The sequence below is a fragment of the Oncorhynchus keta genome, chromosome 17, assembly GCF_023373465.1.
Source record: "Oncorhynchus keta strain PuntledgeMale-10-30-2019 chromosome 17, Oket_V2, whole genome shotgun sequence".
NCBI classification, from domain to species: domain Eukaryota; kingdom Metazoa; phylum Chordata; class Actinopteri; order Salmoniformes; family Salmonidae; genus Oncorhynchus; species Oncorhynchus keta.
The window spans coordinates 19,604,186-19,628,521 of NC_068437.1; the positions used below are offsets into that span (position 1 = coordinate 19,604,186).

The window sequence follows — 24,336 nt, forward strand, 5'->3', positions numbered from 1 at the left end:
GTAAGTCGCTTTGGATAAAAGCGTCTGCTAAATGGCATATTATTATTATTAACTCCAATACCTTGACCTTGTTGTTCTTAAGCCATTTTGCAACAACTTTGGAAGTATGCTTGGGAATGACCCCAAGCATACTTCCAAAGTTGTTGCAAAATGGCTTAAGAACAACAAGGTCAAGGTATTGGAGTTGTCCATTTGGAAGACCCACTTGCGACCAAGCTTTAACTGATGTCTTGAGATGTTGCTTCAATATATCCACATAATTTTCCTACCCCATGATGCTATCTATTTTGTGAAGTGCACCAGTCCCTCTTGTAGCAAAGCACCCCCACAACATGATGCGTCCACCCCCGTGCTTCACGGTTGGGATGGTGTTCTTCGGCTTGCAAGCATCCCCCTTTTTCCTCCAAACATAACGATGGCCAATATGGCCGAACAGTTATATTTTTGTTTCATCAGACCGTACTTTTTTTCTCCAAAAAGTACGATCGGGACAAAGATGTGCAGTTGCAAACCGTAGTCTAGCTTTTTTATGGCAGTTTTGGAGCAGTGGCATTCTTCCTTGCTGAGCGGCCTTTCAAGTATATCAATATAGGACTAGTTTTTCTGTGGATATAGATACTCTTGTACATGTTTCCGCCAATATCTTCACAAGGTCCTTTGCTGTTGTTCTAGGATTGATTTGCACTTTTCACACCAAGTACAATCATCGCTAGAAGACAGAACGCATCTCCTTCCTGAGCGGTATGACGGCTGCGTGGTCCCATGGTGTTTATACTTGCGTACTATTGTTTGTACAGATGACGGTGGTACCTTCAGGCATTTTGGAAATTGCTCCCAAGGATGAACCAGACTTGTGGAGGTCTACAATTGTTCTGAGGTACTGGCTGATTTATTTGGATTTTGCCATGATGTCAAGCAAAGAGGTACAGAGTTTGAAGGTAGGCCTTGAAATACATCTACACATCCAACTGACTGAAATTATGTCAATTAGCCTATCAGAAGCTTCTAAAGCCATGACTTCATTTTCTGGAATTTTCCAAGGTGTTTAAAGGCACTGTCAACTTAGTGTATGTAAACTTCTGACCCACTGGAATTGTGATACAGTGAATTATAAGTGAAATGTCTGTAAACAATTGTTGGAAAATGACTTGTCATGCACAAAGTAATGTCCTAACCAACATGCCAAAACTATTTTATTAATAACAAATTTGTGGAGTGGTTGAAAAACAAGTTAATGACTCCAACCTAAGTGTATGTAAACTTCCGACTAACTGTATCTGCAGTAATAGTGGTTCACAGTATTACTTACTTGCCAGTGTTGTGATTCGCAGTGATATTCACCTATTGATTTCTCCTACCAGAGCAGTATCTGTTGTCAGAATGGGTAAGCCAATTTGACTTTGTGGCTGTGTTATCTAGGATGGGTCAATTGGCCAATGTAGAAGTCACTTTTCCTAGTTGCAAAAATTCTACATGGTTCGCTCAATTTCAGTTTATGTGAGAAAACAGAATAGTGTTGGGAAGCATTGTACCTTCCAAAAATATATATATTTTTTAATATAACTGAAGGGGAAAAAAAATGGGGGGGGGATGAAGTTGAAGACCCATATCTCCCCCACGAGCTCACAGATCACTGCACCTGTAAATAGCCCAGCCAACTACCTCATCCCCAAACTGTATTTATTTATCTTGCTCCTTTGTACCCCAGTATCTCTACTTGCACATCTATCACTCCAGTGTTTAATTGCTATATTGTAAGTACTTCGCCACCATGGCCTATTTATTGCCTTATACCTCCCTTATTTGCACACACTGTGTATAGACTTGTATGTTTGTTGATTCCATGTGTAACTGTTGTATGTGTCAAACTGCTTTGCTTTATCTTGGCCAGGTTGCAGTTGTAAATGAGAACTTGTCCTCAACTAGCCTACCTGGTTAAATAAAAGGTGAAGGGTTAGCACATTACTAATTCTACAGGGAAATGGGATGAATGGGAGGGGGAGATTTGCTTTGAATGCCTATTGCAGTTGCAATTCACCTGCTTCCACATAGAGGAGACATTCTAGCTGTAGCACCTTTTAAAATGTTTCTTTCAATCTCCCCCCCCCCCCAAAAAACACACCCGACTTGTGACAAAACAAATACATTATTTAAAAAAAATCTTAAATATTTTATCGCAAATAGATGCAATGTATCAAAATTTCCACTGTAAACAGTACTCTGTTGACCCCAAATAACCAGAAAATGTAAGTTTTGGACATTATTATTTACAAATGTTTGGTAAGCGGAATGGCGCATGAAAATAGTTCCCTTCTAACGGGGGGGGGGGGGTGTTGAGACATGCTAGTCCAGCGCAATGATGTCATTATCATCATCAGCTGAGGGTTGACTCAGGTGTTGGCGCTTAGCTGAGGCCTCGCCTGTCTCAGCATCATGGAGCTTCCTCTTGTGGCCTCCTGACTCCATGCTGACAGCCAAAGTGCTGGAGGACGGCGCCTCCTCGTCTGAATCAACTAGCAGAATGTCATTCTGTTCAGCATGAGCTAAGAGGTGAAAGGAAAGCAAGAGGAAAACAAAGTCAGATTTACCTGTACCCCTTTAGAGTTTACATTCAACTACAGAAGAAACATTGCCTCATTCTAAGCACTATAAACAAATGGTTTAAGGACCGGACTGATTACTTATGACCAGGATTTGAATTATCAGATGTAGTCTAAAATAGTTCATTTCTGTAGACAATGTCAGTTTTGCTCACCTTCGGAAGAGGTGGACAGTTCTGAAGATACTTTGTTGCCATTGGCAACGTTCTTTCCCTCTTCTTGTGACCTGGTTGGGGCCTTGTCAGGTGCATCACCCACCACCTCAAATTCCACATCCTTCTCCAAGTTTTCACTTTTTCAGCAGAAATACATTTACATTAGGGAAATACAAAGGCGAATACAGCACACAGAGAAATACATCCTTCTCTTACCAGTGAATCACATTAACCAGGAGTGTGTAATCCTGCAGAAAGTCATCCACTTGCAGACGGCTGCCATTTCGAATCGCAAAGTCAGACAGGAACTTGCAGTTGTTTGCTATGGAGAAGAGAATGGTGCATTAAAATATTTGTATACTGATGATAAGAGAGTATACTGTTTAGGGGTGGGCACAGTTAATCAAATATCCCAACAGTTAGTATCGGATTATTTGCAAGAGTATTCATGTTGGTGATCGTGTGCCCACTGTTTTTAGCTGATAGAAGAAGTGCAACCCGGTGGTCTGCTGCAATAACCATCTACAAGGTGTGGAAAACTTTCCACAGGGATGCTGGCATGTTGACTCCCAATATTCCCACAGTTGTGTCAAGTTGGCTGGATGTCCTTTGGGTGGTTGACCATTCTTGATACACGGGAAACTATAGAGCTTGAAAAACCCAGCAGTGTTGCATTTCTTGACACAAACCAGTGCGCCCGGGCTTGCACCTACTACCATACCCTGTTCAAAAGGCACTTAAATATTTTGTCTTGCCCATTCACCCTCTGAATGGCACACATACAATGTCTCAATTGTTTCAAGGATAAAAAAATAAATACTATTTAACCTGTCTCCTTGTTGTTCAGTCTGTTTAGGCTCTAAAGATCATATCGCTCACCTATTTTAAGACACATGTAGGCAGTGAAAACGGGTAAGAATCGGTTCTTGATTGTGTTAATGCTTTAAGGGAGTAGAGCTAAGAATCTCATCTCTCATGTAAGCTTGCCTCCCTCTTGGAGGGGTAAGCAGTTCGGAGAGTGCCTCAATTAGCCTTGCTAGCTAGCTACTTTGTCGATTTGACGTACAGTGTCAAGAAAATGTATGTGAACGCTTTGGAATTCTGGATTTCTGCATAAATTGGTAACAAAATTTGATCTGATCTTCATCAAAATCACAGACAAACAGTCTGCTTAAACTAAATCACACAAATCATTGTATTTTTCTTGTCTATACTGAATAGATCATTTAAACATTCACAGTGTAGGTTGGAAAAAGTATGTGAACCCCTTGGCTAATAACCTCTCTAAAAGCTCACTGGAATCAGGAGTCAGCTAACCTGGAATACAATCATTGAGACCAGATTGGAGATACTGGTTAGAGCTGCCTTGCCCTGTAAAAACTCACAAAATTATGAGTTTGCTATTCACATGAAGCATTGCATGATGTGAACCATGCCTTGAACAAAAGAGATCTCAGAAGATTCAAGATTAAAAATCGCTGACTTGCATAAAGCTGGAAAGGGTTACACAAAAGTATCTCTAAAAGCCTTGATGTTCATCGGTCCACAGTAACACAAATTGTCTAAAGTAGAGTTGTTTGGCAGGAACACACAACACTGTGGAAGGAAAAAGGCACAGCACACCAACATCCCAACTGTAAAATATGGTGGAGGGAGCATCATGGTTTGGTGCTGCTTTGCTGCCTCAGGGCCTGGACACCTTGCTATCGTTGACAGAAAAATGAATTCAAGTTTATCAAGACATATTGCAGGAGAATATGGAAGGCTATCTGTCCACCAATTGAAGCTAAACAGAAGTTGGGTGATGTAACAGGACAACAACCCAAACACAGAAGCAAATCAACAACAGAATGGCTTCAACAGATGGAAATACGCCTTCTGGAGTGGCACAGTCAGAGTCCTGACCTCAACCCGATTGAGATGCTGTGGCATGACCTCAAGAGAGAGCTTCACACCAGACATACCAAGAATTTTGCTGAACTGAAACAGTTTTATAAAGAGGACTGGTCAAAAATCCCTCCTGACCATTGTGCAGGTCTGAGCCACAACTACAGAAAACATTTGCTTGAGGTTATTGCTGCCAAAGTAGGGTCAACCAGTTATTAAAACCAAGGGTTCACATACTTTCCCCACCTTGATCTGTGAATGTTTACACAGTGTGCTCAATAAGACATGAAAACATATAGTGTTAGTTTAAGCAGACTGCGTTTGTCTATTGTTGTGACTTAGATAAAGATCAGATCAAATTTTATGACCAATTTATGCAGAAGTCCAGGTAATTCCAAAGGGTTCACATACTTTTTCTTGCCACTGTAGTTAAAACAGGCACTACCAGATGGTATGATAGATAACCTATAGCAGCAAGTTTGTCAAACTAGCATGACTATGGCTACTTTCACTCTCTGTCTATCCATCCCATCTCTCACATATACCGGCCCTTCCCCCACCCTGCTGCAGCTCTCCAGAGTCACACAGCAAACAAGAGCAGTTTTACAAAAACATGCATTTCGACTATCCGAATGAATGTCATGATATTATTCGAACAGTACAAATATTTCAAATGCAAACCCTTAACTGTTGAGTGCAATATGCAGTCCTCTAATGGTCTCCTTTGGGACAGTCTGATAATGTTCTGTGATTGTCTCATACCTTCTGTTTCACCCTCCTCAGAGGAGATAAGGATTGTCCCTTTCCCATCCTCGATCTGCACATCTGGCGCCACCATCCCAAACTTCTCCTTTAATATCTAACAAAGAAACAAGAGTCTTTAGCTGAACACATGGTTATGGAGTGGCAGGTAGCCTAGTGGTTAGAGCGTTGGACTAGTAACAGAAAGGTCGCAAGATCGAATCCAAGTCAACAAGGTAAAAATATGTTGTTCTACACCTGAACAAGGCAGTTAACCCACTGTTCCTAGGCAGTCATTGAAAATAAAAATTTGTTCTTAACCGACTTGCCTAGTTAAATAACAGTATTAAAAAAAGGTTAAATATGCTGATCACATTTCACTCTGTCATGTTTGCAACAACGAAACAAGATTTGTTTTGTTTAGATTTTACATGCAACCCACTAGTCAATATCTACATGGCTTTATCTCTTCCTCCCTTGTCAAAAATGTCTCAGTCTGTGCATTTGTCTGGCTTTATCAGTATGATTGTAAGCATGGTTACATGAAAAAGGAGCCAGAAAGCCATACATTACCTTGTCTTGTAGGGCCAGCACAAGAGTTTTGTGCACATTCAGTTTGACTGTGACTTCTGGCTTGCTGGCACACACATAACAGTTGGCACTTGGTGGGTCCAAAGCACACGGAACCAGCAACTTTTTCCTGGGGTTGGGCTGCTTGTTCAGGAAGATCTAGAAAGACAATACAGGAATGGACATTTGAATAGGTTTCAGATCACACTAGCTATACACTAAAACAGCCCTAAATTGCCATTCAATTATTCACAACCACAGGGTATCTGCAGGTTCAATGACGCTACATTTTAATGGCACTTGGAATGCAAATTAATACCAACTTGATATCTGCACGCACCACAGACCAATATTCCTCTCCAGAAATGAGCACATATTGGCAAAAAGTTGTATTTTTTTGGGCTGACTTTCATCAAAAGGCTATAGTTTATATTATCAGGCAGGTGTGCCATTTTAGGCTTACTGATGTAGCATAGTGGCTAGGTTAGGCCTCCCTACCACTGAGGAAGTACAGTTCCCGCTCAGCCCAGTCAAAACTGTTCGCTGCTCTGGCTCCCCAATGGTGGAACACACTCCCTCACGACGCCAGGACAGCGGAGTCAATCACCACCTTCCGGAGACACCTGAAACCCCACCTCTTTAAGGAATACCTAGGATAGGATAAAGTAATCCTTCTCACCCCCCCCTTAAAAGATTTAGATGCACTATTGTAAAGTGGCTGTTCCACTGGATGTCATAAGGTGAATGCACCAATTTGTAAGTCGCTCTGGATAAGAGCATCTGCTAAATGACTTAAATGTAATGTAATGTAAATGTTATAGATGGGTAAAGCATGGGGTCGCCCATCTGCATTTGTTTAAGTTACCCCGATGGGCTAATAATTTTTATAACCTTTATTTAACTAGGCAAGTCAGTTAAGAACAAATTCTTATTTACAATGACGGCCTACCCTGGCCAAACCCTGACGACACTGGGTCAATTGTGTGCCGCCCTATGAGACTCCCAAACACAGCCGGTTGTGATACAGCAGGGAATCAAACCAGGGTCTGTAGTGACTTCAGTGTCTTCGACCACTGCACCACTCGGGAGCCCTTTCATTAGCTAGATCACAAACTAAGTGTTCAGAATTTTGGGTTCAATACCAAAACCAGCCTAGTATAATGACACTCAATATCATAATGATACGACTGAAAAAAGTGCCTTAAAGTCAAATATATAGCAGTTCCTCTCCACCTGGAGAGCTAGGCCACATAGGAGTCAGATTAACAACGTCCTGTTGAGCAGTGTGCTAGGGTAGAGCTGGACCAAAAGTCTACACTCAATAGCTCGCTCTGAGGTATTATGCTATAACATTAGCCTACAACCAAAAAGTCTAATAAATTCCTTAATTCCGTGAAACAGGTATAAAATGGCTATACGTTGAAGCAAAGTAACTAAGCAGGAGAGCTCTAGACTTACTTTTTCCCGGTGCCAAGTAAGACCTGGCAAAAGTTAGATATTTCAACTAACATGTTCAGGGAACGCATGATGGATATTTTTATGTGCAGCATGTCAAAGCAGGATCCAGAAAAATCACATTTATTTCTGGCTCTTTAGAGAGATTAACTTGCCGGCATTGTTTGTGCACATTGGCATAGGCCATGCCTATATGCTACATAACTCAAATGTTATGGTCACATGCACCAAATACAACAGGTGTAGAATTTACAGTGAAATTCTTGCTTACGATCTCTTTCAAACAATGCAGTTAAAAAATTATAAAAATAGTAAGAGGAATGATCAATGCCAAGTGTCGGCTGGATTGGTGTAAAGTTCACCACCATTGGACTCTGGAGCAGTGGAAATGCATCCTCTGGGAGTGGTGGATCACACTCAGCCATCCGGCAGTCCAACAGACGATTCTGTGTTTGGTGGATGTCAGGAGAACAGTACCTGCCCGAATGCATATTGCCATCTGTAAAGTTTGGTGGAGGAGGAATAATGGTCTGGGGCTGTTTTTCATGGTTCGGGCTAGGCCCCTTAGTTCCAGCGAAGGGAAATCTTAACGCTACTGCATTCAATTACATTCTAGACAATTCTGTGCTTCCAACTTTGTGGCAACAGTTTGGGGAAGGCCCCATCCTGTTTCATGAAATTGCCCGTGTACAAAGCGAGGTTCATACAGAAATGGTTTCGCGACATCGGTGTGGAAGAAGTTGACTGGCCTGCCGCGCCCTTGACTTTAGGGGCCCCCCAGTTACACGGCAACCATCACAGCTACTATTACAGGGAATGATACAAAATGACAGGCAGGTAAGAGGGCTTCAACAAAACTGTTCCTTCACCAAATGTATTTTGAAATAAATGCTGTGTTGTGTACATAAAATTATGAGTTTTGAAAATAGCTCCCCATTCCTACTGTCAAACTTCCCCTGGGGTGTATTCATTAGTTGCACACCATAGCAAAACGTTTAGCAACGGAAGCAGTTAGATCCAAATGGAAAATGGTATGCAACGAAAACAAGAGTTTGTCTTGGACAAGTTCAGGTTCGTCCTGTTTGGTTCCTAGTTAATATGACAAAATGTTTGAAGGCTTAGAACCACCCTTAGCAGAAAGGATCACTCCTGATTTCTCACCGTGCGACACTGCTCCACATCTCCCGAAAGAATCTTCAGTGCCTCCAGCACTATGAGGCCAGCAATGACTGCATTGGTCGTGGCAATCGCTGGGATGATGTTCCCTGCCATGGCTGCAAGGAACAATTTACAACACGTCTTAACAGCTTACTAGGAAACAGACCTTGCAATTTTTTTTTAGCAAAAGTAAAATCACTTATTTATAATAAATCAAAATAACACATACATTTTTAGTTTTTTTTGTTTTTACAAATGCTAGACAGCTTTCACTAAAAATACCCACACTTTATGTCAAAACGGCTCTTCATATTCATGCTGAAAATATACATGCGTAGGTTGGCAGCTGCTGTCACAAAGTCCATCGCTGGAGGGTCATCCTAGCAACAAGAGGAAGACAATCAAATGGACTGCCAAAGAACTTGCAATGCAACTTTAAGCTTAAACTATGAGCGCATCATCTTCACCGTTCTGTTGTACCGTGATAATATATTGTGTTCCAGTTTAGACCCTGCACAGTTACCCATCCAAATCCATTCCCTGTGTCCTCACCTTGTCCCACACAAGCTCTGCTCCATCCCCTTTGTCAGCCAGCATGGAGTGCAGGGTGTCCACGCTGCGGGAGAAGAGCTGGCAGTAGCCTGCCACACCCAACACCTGCTGGTCCTTCAATCCAGTCCCAGTCACCCCCTGGGGACACACTATCACATAACCAGAGAGAATCACAAAACTAAACCTCAAAGCTTCTATAACAAGACCAGAAAATGAATCAGAAAATATTCAAATTAAATTTGTATTAGAATATTTTCTAATTCAATTTCTTTGAAAAATAAAAATAAAAATCTAATTCAAATTGGAGCAATATAATATAGGATGCTAATATCTTACTAAGTTTCTGATGCTCAAGCCAATCCAGAGGCAGTGGGGCGTTCCTCTTCTTCCATAGCTTGTCCATGGTCAGGAGGTATTGGATGTCATCTTTAAAAAGCTGGAGGACCACAAATATAGTCCTGGACTAGTAGCTATTTCTATACATTTTAATACCCATAGCTTAGGGTAATAAGCTGCTTGACAACAAGACATGGGGCCACATTCAAGCAGTCCTCTAGTAAATGCTTGCTCACCCTTAAGCCTACAGTACCTTGTTGAAGAGTTTGACTGGGTCGTAGTCAGTGGAACGTGCCCAGTCCTTAGTGGACACACGTTTGATGTCTCCATCCTGGTCAGATGCTGTGGCTCGGGCTTCAGTGTCTGCAGGGTTCCCTGGGAATAGGCAACAAATATCCAATGGCATTTTTATTATCCCAATGAAGCCCAGAGTACACACGACTCAGTCTCATGGAGACCAGGGAGAGTGGCAGTTGGAGAATGTTCAAGTGCTTTGTTATACTCACATGAAAGCTCTGGGTCAGCTGTGTCAGGGGACACCTCTTGATCTGCATCTTCCTCTCCAAAAAGCTGGCTGAGGTAGAGTTAGAACTGGATTGTCAATACCATGGACGACAGCTCAACAAACCTGATCGCAATAACAGATCTACGCCAGGAATCCCATCATTAAACCCCTATTGGGTAAAATGAAAAATAATCAACTTTGCAATTGTTTACTACGAGAGAGATACAAGCGCCTTTACTAAACTTACTTGAAAAGGTACTTGGCCCACACAATGCAATGTATGGGCTCAGATGGGGTGTTGCGAATGGTGCAGCCAGGGAATGTTTTCTGTGTGGGTTTGGGCTGGCACTCATAGCACTCAGTAAGACCCTGTAGTGTATAAAAACAAGAAGAGGGAGATGGCTGTTATGTGTTACATTAGTGCTCAATATTAACAATTGGATGAATGGTACTCACAGGTTGTGGTTGACAACTACACACATGTGATTCACAAGCAAATTGTTAAACTCATCCTTAGATGTTTTTAATCTGTTTCTTACCTTCTTAATAACAGTCACCTGCCCAAGGTAGCCAGCTGTGCCACTCTCAATAAGGGGAATGTCAGCTGCAAGACACATCCTGTTCACATGGTTACGAGCTGCTGCAAGGAAGAAAAGATTCAGCTGGCAACAATGTTCCACAAAATGTTTTTAAAAACATGTTTTATGCTCTTGTAGGAAGAAATCACTCCCCTATTGCTGACTACAAATTATCTATAACTGGGCTAATAACTCACTAACTAGCAAAAAAATATTAACAAAATGTGCAAACGTGGCTACATGCAGCTCTTGATTTGATCTCAAAAAACAAGCGCATCTACTCAGGACCGCTCATGCTGTCAACAGTTCAGTTCAAAGTAAATGCCACAGATCCATATATCGCATTGATCCATTTGCATATAGGCCTACTGCAGCTCTGATTGGTTATGCCGCACCAGTCTGTGTAGAGTACGGTCTGAGTAGTGCGTGTCAATTCAATAGAATCCTACTCCAATGCGTTCTGCATACAACAAAATCTCTTGTATAGTTTGTTTTGTTTCAGTATGTTGCATTGAAAGGGGCTAATATTGCGTTGATTCAATCACAATTGCCAGAGTAATGGGAAACGTTGAGTGTTAACAGGGAAAACTCTAGAAAGGTGTGTGAAGTTCAATATCGTGCTTCTCTCCATGGGCTTATATTTCTTCTGTGTGGCAGTCCACGGGAGCTGAACAGCAGTCTTGGGCTACTGCACGCAGCTTATAGGGAACATTGGCTGGCGGTAAGACAAGGACCATAATAATTGGGAAAATATAAATATACTCTACAGACTAATTGACTAGGGATCAGTATTGAGGGTTTCATTAGGAAGGCATTGAGATTCCACTATACCTCGATTGTCCAAGGCATTCATTACAAGCATGAAGTTCCTGAAGAATTCCACATTGTAATCTGGACTGGGAAGGACAAACAGACCAAGGACATCTCAGTTTCCCCATCGGCAACTCATGGTGACAAACACACACAATATAATATCATATGCACAATGAACAATCATGCACATAACTACAATAGCCAGTTGACTTACTTCATGATGCTGTCATGGTAGGCCGTGATATTGGCAGTAGGACAGAATTGCAGCACACTCTCTTTGGCCACCTGCAAGACAGCCACAAGTTCATTTATAGCAGGGGTTGGCAACAGGCAGCCCCCAAGAGTTTTTAAGTAACAATATAAAAAATATATAATAAATAAAATAAACGTAGCTTTGGGTCAAAAAGCCTAGAAATCACCAGTTGTTCAGCATAAAACTATTTTGATTTAGGAAATCTGCTCATGACTATCGGCTCTGGGGGAAATGTTTGTTTTTTTGGGGGTTTTTTCAGCCTGCAGTTGAATCTAGTTGCCTCCCCCTGACATAGTATTTTGCTTGTATAGCTACATAGCCTACAGCAAAAGTGAGAATGGACCAAAAGGATCAAGCAGTGATGCATGTTTGTGAAAAGAAACATTGGGTCCCCTACCTGAGCCTTGGACTTTCCCACATGTTTCTTCTGGAACAGGAACTGTCTGTTCAGGTTGCTCACATCAATAATGTCCAGATCAATCTATAAGGAACACAGATACAGCCAATTAAAATCCAAATTAACTAGACAATTACTAATAGCTGCAACAACATTTTTTTTAAAAACATTTTGTCAGGTTCACTAAAAGTGTGAATGTATGAAAGAATTTGCTACAAGCAGCAATGTATCTAGCTACCTAACAGAAATGCACATTATAAAACACCTAAGGGGTAGAGTACAAAGCAAGATCAATGACTGACCAAACCTGCAGCTAAGCTTATTTACACTGAGCTACACATTTTGGAATGGCAGTGTAGGCCAATCAGCTCATTTGTTGTTCAACACGACATGCCATTCCAGAATGGCCGTTGTGGCTACTGCCAGCTAGTATGAGGAAGAAAGGGGCAGTTTTCCAGGAAAAAGCAACAGTATCTCAATCTTCCATGGAGCAGTGTCGATAAAGATAACATTTGGAGTGCAGTGGTATATTCCATCCCTGCATTGAGGTACATTTTCAGACCCACATCTCGCACCGGCTCCAAAGGTGCATTCGTAAAATACTCTCTGACGCTCTACTCGACATCAGAGCGCTCTCTTCTGAGAGGGTTGACCTGGGTGTTCTGGCCTCACAACTAGTCAAGCACCCAAGCTAACTGTCTCGAGTTAGCTAGCTAGACAACTGCTTCCAGGCACAATTGAGAGAACACTTCACTCTGACCATTTTTACAGAGGAAGAAAATTACAAAATTGTCAGACTCCAGTCACCCAAATCGTAGACTGTTCTCTCTGCTACTGCACGGAAAGCTGTACTGGAGCGCCAAGTCTCGGTCCAAAAGGCTCCTTAATAACAGCTTCTACCCCCAAGCTATAAGATTGCTGAAGAATTCATTAAAGGGCTGTTTTTACACTGCTGCTAATCTATGCATAGTAACTTTACCCCTACCTAAATGTGCAAATGAACTCAAATAACCTGTACTCCCGCACCTAGACTCGGTACCCCTTGCATATAGCCTCGTTATTTTTGTAATTTTATTGTGTTGCTTTTTGTTTTATTTTTTAAAACTTTATTTCGTAAATATTTTCTTAACTCTATTTCTTGAACTGCATTGTTGGTTAAGTGCTTGTAAGTAAGCATTTCACGCTCCACCTGTTGTATTCACGACGTTAGAAATACATTTTGATTTGCCCTAGCAGAGCTGGTTAGGCTGTTTTCATGTTATCTAGGTCGTTAGTGATTAACTGTGCTGTTGAAAATAATTTCATTTAACATTTTTGCTGACGTTTATTGTCACCGGTCTTATTCAACGGATATTTTGTGTTGATAAATTAATCAGTTATTCTGCGCTCTGGCACACTCAGCCAGAACACCCAGATCAAACCTACTCCGAGACCAGAGTCCAGTCTGCGCTCTTAACGCTAAGAGAGCGTAACGCTCTGAATTTAGGAACGCCCCGAGGGCACTCGGCCTCTCAAGACTGAATTTAGGTACGGGCGACATGGGTGGCATTTTACCGGGCGCTGAGGGGGGTTTGACATATTGAAACAAATAACCAAACCGAAAACAGCAGACAAAAATGCTTTCTGCTACTAAGAACAGTGAAATTTAGGCTAAACTGACAACGGATTGAAGAGCAGAAATCTCAACTAGCCAGCAAATCGCAGCAATGAAGAACACGAAGGGGAGATTTTCGGCACAACACCGGTGTAACAGTACTCTTCTGGCGTTGTGTACATCAGTCATCGACACGGAACTCCAATATGTAGCACCAATCATGTAGCTTTATTCTGATAAGAACGACACAAGATTGCACGTCATGCAATGCCCGTCTCACCATCCAACTCTGCACTCACGCACGCTGGTTTGGTGCTTGTTCACTGGGCAGTTACCAAAATAATACAATTACAATATAATATCTTTAACAATGTACCTGATAAGAACGACACAAGATTGCACGTCATGCAATGCCCGTCTCACCATCCAACTCTGCACTCACGCACTGTACAAAATATATGAACCCCCCCCACCAGACACAGTAAGTTGCTAGCTAATACTGGCGTGAATTCTCTACAACAAAATGCACAACAAGTATTCTCCAAAACCCTGCATCTTATGTGTGATGTTTGAATAACATTTACAAACTATTTGATATAAATTGTACATTTAAATAATCACTTGAGAGCATAAAATCACTCTTGACGTACGGTGCTTTGCAACCAACAACTTACCGCTGGTTTGGTGCTTGTTCACTGGGACGATTCTAACTGGAACATCCCCCCTCGTAAGCAAGCTACGCAAACCAGCCAATAAGATGCCATGTTGAGTAGGTGAAGGCAAGACAAACTCAAACCAAAAACCCATTGGCTTAACAATAAAGTGGCAAGGGGAATCACCAATATAACCCTGTTACACCGGGAAAGATGAGACTCCTTAGTATTGTCTAACGTTACAGACCACAAAGTCAGAACATGGCGCGCAATTTAGATGAAGAGACAACTGTTAACTATGTAGTTATGTTCATTCATGACTATATCTAAAGAGAACGTCACCACTTAAATATAGACATGTTCGAATATAATTATTTTCAGATTAGCTCAATTTAGCCAGCTAGGCCCTTTATATCACCCCGGCAAGTGTCAGCCCCCTGCACGACTTACCACTTCTATATTTTTGAAACCGGTGAGAACAACATTTTTCAAGAGCTCACAGCCAATTCCTCCAGCTCCGACCACCAGCACTCGGCAAGTGGATAAGGAGTCAGCGAGCTCTTTTCGGAGAGACCCCACTAGTTGTAACGTTACCATTGTTGACCGCTTCAAGACAGAAACTGTAGAGGACGAGATAGTAGCTTCTTCTTTTGTGGATTTTATATGGCGGTTGGCAACCAACTTTAGGGTACATTACCGCCACCAACTGGACAGGAGTGTGGACCAGAGACAGTGAAGGTCTAAATCCTATCCAATATCGGCCTGAGGAGCTCCCTGCCCCCACCTTTTCCTGGATCTTAAACAGGTGTCTTTCCTTACTCTCCCTATTCCACAACTCTTGCCACTTATTTTTAAGCAGTGTTCTTATTAATCCATTGGCTTCTGCTTTACCGATTGACAATTCCATCTCAACATTAGGATGTTTAAGAGCCTGCTTAGCAATAATATCCACTTTCCTCCCACATGAGCTGGTACCCAGAGGAACATCACAAATACCCCCATCTGTTTCAAATTAAATTGTATTTGTCACATGCTCCAAATACAACAGGTGTATAAGACCTTACCGTGAAATGCTTACTTACTCCACCCTATTCAAACACTGCAAAACCTCAAACAATACATCCTGTCTGCTTTGAGACACACTTGAATTTACACTTGAATCAGTGTAGCACAGGAGACAGAGCAGATGACTACCCTGTCTGGCCTCACCTCCTCCACCCACTCTGCAGCCAACATTACGGCCAACAACTCCATTGTGTAAACAGATAAATTATTTGTTGCTCTTTTTGTCACTGCCACCTTAAACTCAGGAACACTAAAAGCTGCTCCTGTCCTCCCTGTTTTAGGGTCACTAGATTAATCTGTGAATATATTCAAGAAAGTATAGTATTTTGTTCTTAAATGTTCACTTACAACTGAATCTACTCCTTCTTCAACATCTCTTACCCTCTCAAGCAACCCTAGATCTATCACTGGTTGAGGGAAAAACCAAGGTGGGATAGCAGAACGAACCACAGAGGGGCTAAACTCCCTCCAAAACCACCCCATCTATCTCACCATCCGCTATCCACCCAAAGCTTGTATTCAGATTTTGTTCATGTTCCCAGCACTCAAGGAGCACCTTTTTTGTAGGATGTGTAACCTCATTTCCTTGTAGATTTACCCAATGTCATGGCTAGCTGTTGTCTTTTTATATTTAACGGCATCTCTACCTGCATTGCTGCCACCGGAGGTCCTTAGTGCTCCACATCATATTCTTAGGGCTTGGGCCTGAAAACATCTAGCTTTTTTAAAGATGTCTGAGCTGCTGATACATATGCTATACTTCCATAATCCATTGATGACCTTAATACCGCTATGTATATCATTTTCAACGCCATTCTATCTGTCCCCACTCCATTCCTGACAAGCAACGCATCACATTCAATATTTTCTTTCCTTTGACAACTACTCTGTTAATATGCTCCACCCATGTCATTCATGTCAAACCAGACCCCCAGGAACCTAAACCCTTGAGAGAGTAGCAGTGACCAAAGATTATGGCTATACTGACAAGGTACATGGAGTCGTTGTCCATAAAGTGGCCCGGGTGGCTGAATAGCTCCCGCCTATCCTTTCTTTGGATTGGTGGATACATTTCATTATTCAAATTATGTTTTGAATATTCGATAAGAGTTGTTGACGTCAACCACCTGTATTCAATGGAAAGAGATGCTATGCTACTAGCATCATGTCATGAATATGCATAGCCATCTCAAAATATAGTGTTCTTTTCTCAAAGTTACCGGGATGTCACGTGTCCTACTTATATCAGTACACCCGTAACAACTTAAACATTACGAAACTTCTATTCGATCAAATAAATCTCACATAGCAAATAAGCCATACATTTTTGTTGTAGACTGAAATTTGACACTCATTGACCTCCATTCAAAAAAGTCCTTGCTTTGTGGGCGAAACAACAAAAAGACGCCACCTGTCGGGCCTCGCTCTTCTTCTTCCTCTCTGTTGTTGATACAAGATAGCTGGTAGCAGGCACCTCCTCCTCACTCCAATAGGTGGTGTTCTGCCAAAAGCACACAGCGTGATCCAACTAGTGCCGCCTGCTGGAGAGGTGAGGTTTAGTTTACTTCTCCGATAGTACAGTTCACAAGTTCACATCAAAACCATGACCAAAACAGCCTTGGTTGGCTTTTTCACTATGTGGGTGGGAAGATATTGTTGGATACCATTTTTTTTTTAAATGTTCAAGATAGAGCCATGGTAAATTAACTCAATCCAGATGAACAAAAACATTCAGTCAATCGCGTTGTCAAGCTCAAACGAATAGTCATGATGAAAATGATTAAGAGCCAGAATATAACGAATATAAAATTAGTTTATTGCTTTGAGTGGTGGTATACCTAACCAAAACAGAGAAATTGAGGAGTGTCAGATTATGGAGTGGGGGAAGGATGTGATTAGGGAGCTGTACGTGACCATGTTTATCACCACAAGTGATTGGCCAGTCTGGGGTCTCGTCTCAGTCTTTCATCCAGAGCCAGGTATTTCTGGGGGGCTTTGTCCTTATGCCTGAAACACAACCCAAGTTATCCTTCACAAATAATCTAACAAAAGAACTATTGAAGTATGTAAACGTCTATACTAAAGCCCAGTCATGTGAACTAATTTCTATACCGATCGTAAATCAAGGCTTTGAAACGGAAACTTTTCAGTGCTTACCTGCTCAGACGCAGTTTGAGAATATGGATCCTGAACATGGCATCAGAGCAGTAGGCAAGGTATTCATCTTCATCCTCCTTGGTCATAGTGAGCTGGTTCTTCTGGTACCACTGCTGTTTCTGCTGAAGCTCCTGGGTCTCCTAAACATACAGTATGCATTACAATACATGAATAGAGAAACATTACAAAATATAGAGATACCCATCAAGATTAAACCATTATTTTTCTACCAGGAGTATTCCCAAACCTTGAACCTTTGCTTGTTTAGTTTATTTTAACATTACTGTACAGATATTCACAAAACTGTTTGTTCTTTTGATTCCACTTATCCTGTGCTTTGACATACCCTCTCAAAACGAGCCTGTATGAGGTTGGCCTTATCAATGAGCCGCTGCTTCAGGTCAGCCAGGCAGTCATTCCTCAGCTGTAGAGCAGCCTGTCTGGTCAGGTTCTCTGGGTCACCCAGCTGGGCCAGAAGAGGTGCTAAGAAGTCCAGCTCCTTCTCCTCCTGTCGGAGACGCTCCTCTTTGGCCGTCCGCTCCTGAACATAAGGTAGAGAGGAATTGGGTTAAGGAGGTTCCTGAGGGTCAGGCAGTCTTCTATGATAAGAGAGTGTGATGCTCACCAATGCCTCTCGGTGGCAGCGTGCTCTCTCATTTCTCGCCGTGTTGTAGATGGAGATGTGGAGCTCAATACTGCTCTCTTCTTGTTCCCTAACACCCAGTATCGCCCTCACCTAAGCAAAAATACAAATGCATATTAGCACTACCAACTACATACCTTACATTACTTTTCGAATTCTCTCATTTTAAGACATACTGGAAAAGGTATATCAATTTATGCCAGAATACCCACACAACACATACATACCTCTTTTTCAGACTCCTTGACTCTGAGAGCAACGCGCTCCTCCTCCTTCATCATATGGACTAGCATTTCATACAGAAAGAGATTCTTACTGGGCTTCTCAAATGGATCTACCTGAAAGCGCATACATAAAAATAATTGGATAAACACCCTAGTTCACTCAAACCAATTAACAGAAGAATATGTTACCTCAAATTGATGGTGGCACCAGATTAATGTGAATTGGTTGTTGTTTAGGTACTGTTTATTGTCCCTGGTGATGTCTGACCTGGAAAGTGGAGGCCATTTGAGGGGTGAAGGAGTGTGGGTTCTGGGAATCGCCTGAATCTCTGGGCTTTATGAAGTTTCTCCAAGCAGGAATAATCCGGTCGTCCTCCCGGTGGTATGTCACTTGGATCCTGTCCTCAGACACTAGAAAGATACGCTCTGCTACGTCCTCCCCGGCTGGCTTGGACCGGTCTCGATTGAATCGTTCCACCACCTTCTTCTCATAGACCATCGGAGATATCGTCAAAGATGTTCAAATGTTTAACCATATATTTTCCAGTGATGCAGACATGTGTATGACACATTATGGTGGTGTTAAGTTTACCCAAATGGAGTTATGTTTGAATGGTAGTGCAACCAATTATTATCATGTAATGTAAGCAGTATTACCTGTAAAGGGCGTTGCCCCTGGTCAGGTGCCTCAGTATTACTGGGGCCGAACACTTTGATACGTTTGCCAAAAACGACATGACGATGGTACATAAAGTCTGGTCGATCCTCAAAGGTCTCTGTCATCTCAAAGGGCATCTCGACCCGTCTGGCCAGCCCGTCTGCTCGGGCATGGCTGTAGAAGTCCATCTGACGCTCCGTCTCCGGAGTCATAGTAATATACCTGTGGGCTTGACAGCAAAACACACATTTATCATGTATACACTCTTGTCACTTTTGTCTTTGTTTAGATACATTATCTGATGTAAATGTTGTAACACGGTCATAAGCTGACACTAGCTGTTATGTCATGATTATGGCAGAGTCATGTAGCCCTTATGGGAGTGGGTTCAAGTTACAGTTACTGTTTTTCCACTTGGTCCAATTTTCTAACAGTTACATTTTAAAGCGTAGCTCCGTCCAGGTCTGAAATGCTCAATAGTGACATTGCTAGTCTTCTTCAGTTCCCGTTCCTCTAGGTGGTCATTCCTGTGTTGGTACCACTCCTTCACAGTGCTGGGCTGGGTACCTACAGAAACTCACCAGAGGGGGACAGGAGGGAATGGGATTCAGTGTCTGAGGTAGGAGATAGATTAATCAGAGACAGACTCAAGTCAGAGCTCAGATACCAGAGAGAGGAGACATTATTGCTGATCATTTATCAGTGTTCTGGCTTTATCAGTCCACATTTAGGACTTTTACTGTAACACATATTAGGCAATCACAGCACCATGACTCAATATGTCAATAATATGCAACTCACAGTCGAGGTCTGAGTATGAGGTCAAGCGTGTCACAAGACCATCCGGGAGGAGGTAGGGTGCAAACTTTTCCAGCTTGGCCTTCCGATACTGGATAACTTTCATGCCCCCAGGGCAGCGTGTCTCCATGTCTGGACAAAGTCACAAAGGTCACTCAGGCCAGACAGATTTAGCATGTAACATTTGATAAGGATAGGAGACATGAGACTGGGTTAGGCTGGTTAATCCATGCCAGAAGGTCCAGTTAGTTATGTAAGATTATGAGGCTGAGTAAAGCGGAGGGCCAGTAGGTGGCACTCTTTCCTCTGGTCTAAAAAAATATCCCAATGCCCCAGGGCAGTGATTGGGGACACTGCCCTGTGTAGGGTGCCGTGTTTCGGATGGGACGTTAAACGGGTGTCCTGACTCTCGGAGGTCATTAAAGATCCCTTGGCATTTATCGTAAAAGTATGGGTGTCCTGGCTAAAATTCCCAATCTGGCCCTCAAACCATCACGGTCACCTAATAATTCCCAGTTTACAAATGGCTCATTAATCCCCCTCCTCTCCCCTGTAACTATTCCCCAGGTCGTTGCTGCAAATGAGAACATCTTCTCAGTCAATTTATCTGGTAAAATAACGGATCAAAAAATTCAATTAAAATAAAGCAATGAATGACTTACCTTGTTGTGAGATGTTGATTTGATTCACCCAGGATGGAGGCATTTCAAACACCTTGGGCTCATCCACTTCTTCCTTCAGAAAAACAACAGAGTACACATGCTCATAGTGAATCATAGCTCAAATATACACCCATGCATGAACTTCACTATTTATTCCCACACGGTCAATGCCATAGAGGGTGTGCAGAATCAAGGGTAAAGTGCACCAGAGCAGAGTTGAGCAAGAGAGTGAGCGAGAGAGTGTCGAGATTGGGATTGCACCTCTTCATCATCCTCTGCCTCCTGCTGTTTTTTCATGTCAGGGATGAGAAGCAGAGATTGGCCAGTTGTGCCATAGAGCAGATACTCCCACTTCACCGCATCCCCCAGGTCGAAATTCATCTCCTGCAAAAACATCCAGTCATTCCCCAATTTCAATAACACCTTGTCACTACCTATGTGAGCAAGATATAATACATGTAGTACATGCATACAGTACAAATCACATTGTCACAGACAAGAGGGCATTACTAACCGCACAGCCGAACCGGCAGTCCTGCATGTTGACCCAGTAGTTCTGATGGTTCCAGATACTCTCTATGCCCAGAAAGCATTTGTTGGTGGTGGATAAACTCTTCCCTGTGAGTGGGTTAATGAAGAAGTTATCTGGAACCTCCCGGTTGCCAGACAGAATGAGAACCCAGCAGTGGACCCGCAGGCCCAACAGGGGATCTGGGGGTAGGCGCTCTCGCTCCTTAGGCACATAACAGAAGGACAGTCACAAACATATACACTGTGCTCAAAAAAGGACAATACATTGACAATTCATTTGTTTCTCAGAGAGTGTTTCGTGGTCCTTCTGTAGCTCAGTTGGTAGAGCATGGCGCTTGTAACGCCAGGGTAGTGGGTTCAATCCCCGGGACCACCCATACGTAGAATGTATGCACACATGACTGTAAGTCGCTTTGGATAAAAGCGTCTGATAAATGGCATATATTATTATTATATTATTATTATTATTATTATATATTTCTGGAGTTGCCTCCATACCTCTTGAAGTCTCTCTGCCTCCTGCTGTTTCTTCAGGAGGATAGCCTGTGCATCAGCCTGTCTGCGTTCCTCCTGACGCTGCTCAAAGCCACTGCGAAGGTCCCGTGGTGGTTTCACTGAGTACTTCTTCACCTGCCGCTTCTGCTCAGTAGCCTTTCCCTGAAACACACAACCCCGCAGGAAAACCACAAGAGTGATGCAATTGTGCTATAAGGGATGGATGCAATGAAATGACATACTGTAATTTGAACATGAAATGAAAGCAGATATACCAGTTCAGTGGTACTGGAGGGCAATGTACAGGCCATGTAGCCAGGTTGCTATCGGTCACTCACCTTAACATGTGTAACCAGTAGGGGGCATTCCTGGAGGGACTGGTTGAGGAGACACATTTCCTTCACAGCGTATCCACTAACACAGTAAGCATTGTAGCCTGCACCCAACAACAGGCTACACAGCAGAGTAGAGAAATCAAAGCAGGAGCCTCGCTGAGTCTGCATCAACCAGGTTGGAGAGTAGAGGTGTCTTGGCTAGAGATAAAGAACATTACTCCTTGCGTCTCTTATATACAAAAGTAAATGCACCAAATCTTCTATTAGTATTATATCATTTTTAGGACAAGTGAAAAGATGTCTCTCTCCCTTACCGGGTCAATGGGAGGATCCAGTGGCTCTAAAGACAAGAACTCTGACACAAAGCTTGCACATCCCTCCCAGCTATACAGCTCCGGGTATGAGAGCAAGGTGGGCCTCAAGGTTGTACTGACAAATTTCTATTTTGGCCGTTAGAAAGATAAGAGTGACAAAAATGCCCATTCAAAGATGGGATGTTGGAGGAACATAGGAAGCATGGGTGTCAATGTGCACAACAAACATGTCACAGAGAAAACAAAGTCAAAGGTGAGTGTAATTGTGAATGCTGTGGAGTTTACCTGGACTCCACACTCATTGAGTGGGCTCAGCAGAAGGGGTTTTCGGTCAGGGTAAAGGTGCACATACTGGCAGCAGAAGTTGTCGGCGATGGCAAGCAGCAGCTTTTCCTGTGGTGAGTTTTCTTTATAAGAGGTTGGGTATTGGGACAGGTCAACCTCCTGTGCCCGTTCTGGCCTGTTAGGATTGGATTTGAGCATGAGTGTTGATGCAGCTGTCTAAGCATGTAGTAGGGATGTGAATACAATAAGATTATGTATGTATGCGAGAGCACTCTACATCATTGTGCAAGTAATCATGACATTGAACATAAACATCCTGTATGTTTATACTTTTTGGTAGAAAGCCATATGAATCAATAACCATGTGCCCTAGTTAAACATGACTAAAAGTGTAACAAAAGTAACCTCACAGGGAACACGGTGTTGGGGTTATTTGTATGTTGCAGAGGGTCTCCTCTAGTTTAAGCAGATCCTCGTTAACCTCGTCCTGTCGATACTCTTCAGCTTCATCAATGGCAACCTCTTTGTCAGACTCCACTTTAGGCAATACCTCCATCTAGAAACAACTATTTATTTAGGCATATCAATAACTAACATTCACATTTTCTCATAACTAATATAGTGGGTTATTTATGGGTGCGTTCGTAAATTAATTTTGGCTATCTAATCCGATTTCAGAGCACTCGTTTGAGTGTGCCGGGGCGCAGAATAACTGATGAATTTACGAGCATGCAACGGCCGTTAAATATGACAGGTAAAGGTTGGCAAAAACTATTAATTAAATTGTTGCTAGCAGCAGTTACAGTCACTAACGCTCTAGATAACATTAAAAATAAAACGTCAGGGAGTTATGAACGCTCGGATCAACCCTACTCCTCGGTCCGGTGTGCGCTCCGAGAGCGAAACGCTCTGAATATACGAACGGCCCAGAGCGGACTCTGACACACTGGAGGCATTTCACGAACGGCCCAGAGCACACTCTGACACACTGGGGAAATTTATGAACGGACAATCTGAAAACGCTCAATATTTACGAACGGCCCAGAGCGGACTCTGACACACTGGAGGCATTTACGAACGCACCCTATTTTGATGCTTAGTTGACGTCAACATCCATGTGAGCTAACGAGAGCTTGCTTGCAAAACTAGCAGCGTTAAACGTTAGCTACCAAACAGGTGACAGACATCCGCAATCCAGAGAATAACACATTTCCAAATTTCTATGTAGAAATATTGTACATAGAAACTATTACAAGATTAAACAGTTTATTGAGAACGACAAACGTTTCTTTATGTCGGTTACCTTGGATGAGACAAGATGTTTGTTGTCGTCTGCCTGTCGTTTGCCGTCTATCTCCATAGTAACGGAAATTGTTTGACAAATTCAATTTTGGATTCCTACCCACGATTTCGCGCAGCTAGAGACGTAATTCCCGGTCGATTAAATAAAGTAGCCAAACATTTAATGAATTATATTTGTTAATGATATTATTAATAGGAAATGTGGAGTTATGTTACATGTGCAGCTAACAAAAATATATGGAAATGTGTGCTCTATCCAAAATTAAACCAACTGATTTAAGCATTAAGCATACTGCAAAAATGGAGGAGAAAAGTGGAAAGGGAGAAGGTAGGAAATGTTTGTCTACTCTTTATTATATACCAAAATTGGGTAAACAAATTAATAAAAATCATCATAAATAGAAAAATATAGCCTATCAGTTATATGGTTTATAAATGTATATTTATACCTACGTCATTGATCTAGAGCGATTTACAGGAGGGCAATGACAGATTTTTCACCGAGTTGGCTCGGGAATTAATCCCAATCCCCTGTCCCCGCAGGAGGCTTTTTGCCTCTTGGTAGGCTGTCATTGTACATACGAATTTGTTCTTAATTGACTTGCCTAGTTAAATAAAGT

The 24,336-nt window shown here is 42.3% G+C and overlaps 2 protein-coding genes across 4 annotated transcripts; both read right to left on the reverse strand.

Moving 5' to 3' along the window:
• Nucleotides 1–1,175: 1,175 nt before the first annotated feature.
• Nucleotides 1,176–14,918, reverse strand: LOC118396591 (SUMO-activating enzyme subunit 2-like). 2 transcript variants are annotated; one of them, XM_035790884.2, is made up of 17 exons: nt 14,698–14,918; nt 12,001–12,084; nt 11,565–11,635; nt 11,369–11,433; nt 10,499–10,596; nt 10,207–10,328; nt 9,961–10,028; nt 9,708–9,829; nt 9,455–9,554; nt 9,119–9,267; nt 8,853–8,946; nt 8,570–8,682; nt 5,957–6,112; nt 5,405–5,501; nt 2,972–3,077; nt 2,756–2,892; nt 1,176–2,543 (listed from the first exon to the last, which is right to left on the reverse strand). In XM_035790884.2, the coding sequence occupies exons 1-17, from the start codon at nt 14,842–14,844 to the stop codon at nt 2,344–2,346; spliced, it is 1,929 nt and encodes a 642-aa protein (XP_035646777.1). In that variant the 5' UTR covers nt 14,845–14,918; the 3' UTR covers nt 1,176–2,343. The 2 variants fall into 2 exon arrangements, with proteins under 2 accessions (XP_035646777.1, XP_035646776.1); XM_035790883.2 differs by having other exon boundaries at nt 10,499–10,599; nt 14,698–14,917.
• Nucleotides 14,919–15,248: 330 nt separating this feature from the next.
• On the reverse strand, nt 15,249–24,125 carry ccdc135 (coiled-coil domain containing 135). Of its 2 annotated transcripts, XM_035790880.2 has the most exons (19): nt 23,718–24,125; nt 22,825–22,970; nt 22,415–22,589; nt 22,130–22,255; nt 21,819–22,013; nt 21,484–21,642; nt 20,969–21,187; nt 20,716–20,838; nt 20,455–20,527; nt 19,796–19,924; nt 19,433–19,561; nt 18,994–19,223; nt 18,605–18,820; nt 18,340–18,450; nt 18,095–18,205; nt 17,816–18,010; nt 17,470–17,609; nt 17,227–17,319; nt 15,249–16,850 (listed from the first exon to the last, which is right to left on the reverse strand). In XM_035790880.2, exons 1-18 carry the CDS (start codon nt 23,772–23,774, stop codon nt 17,235–17,237), a joined length of 2,619 nt encoding a protein of 872 aa, XP_035646773.1. In that variant the 5' UTR covers nt 23,775–24,125; the 3' UTR covers nt 15,249–16,850; nt 17,227–17,234. The 2 variants fall into 2 exon arrangements, with proteins under 2 accessions (XP_035646773.1, XP_035646774.1); XM_035790881.2 differs by lacking the exon at nt 15,249–16,850 and having other exon boundaries at nt 17,108–17,319; nt 22,825–22,980; nt 23,718–24,123.
• Between the last annotated feature and the right edge of the window lie 211 nt (nt 24,126–24,336).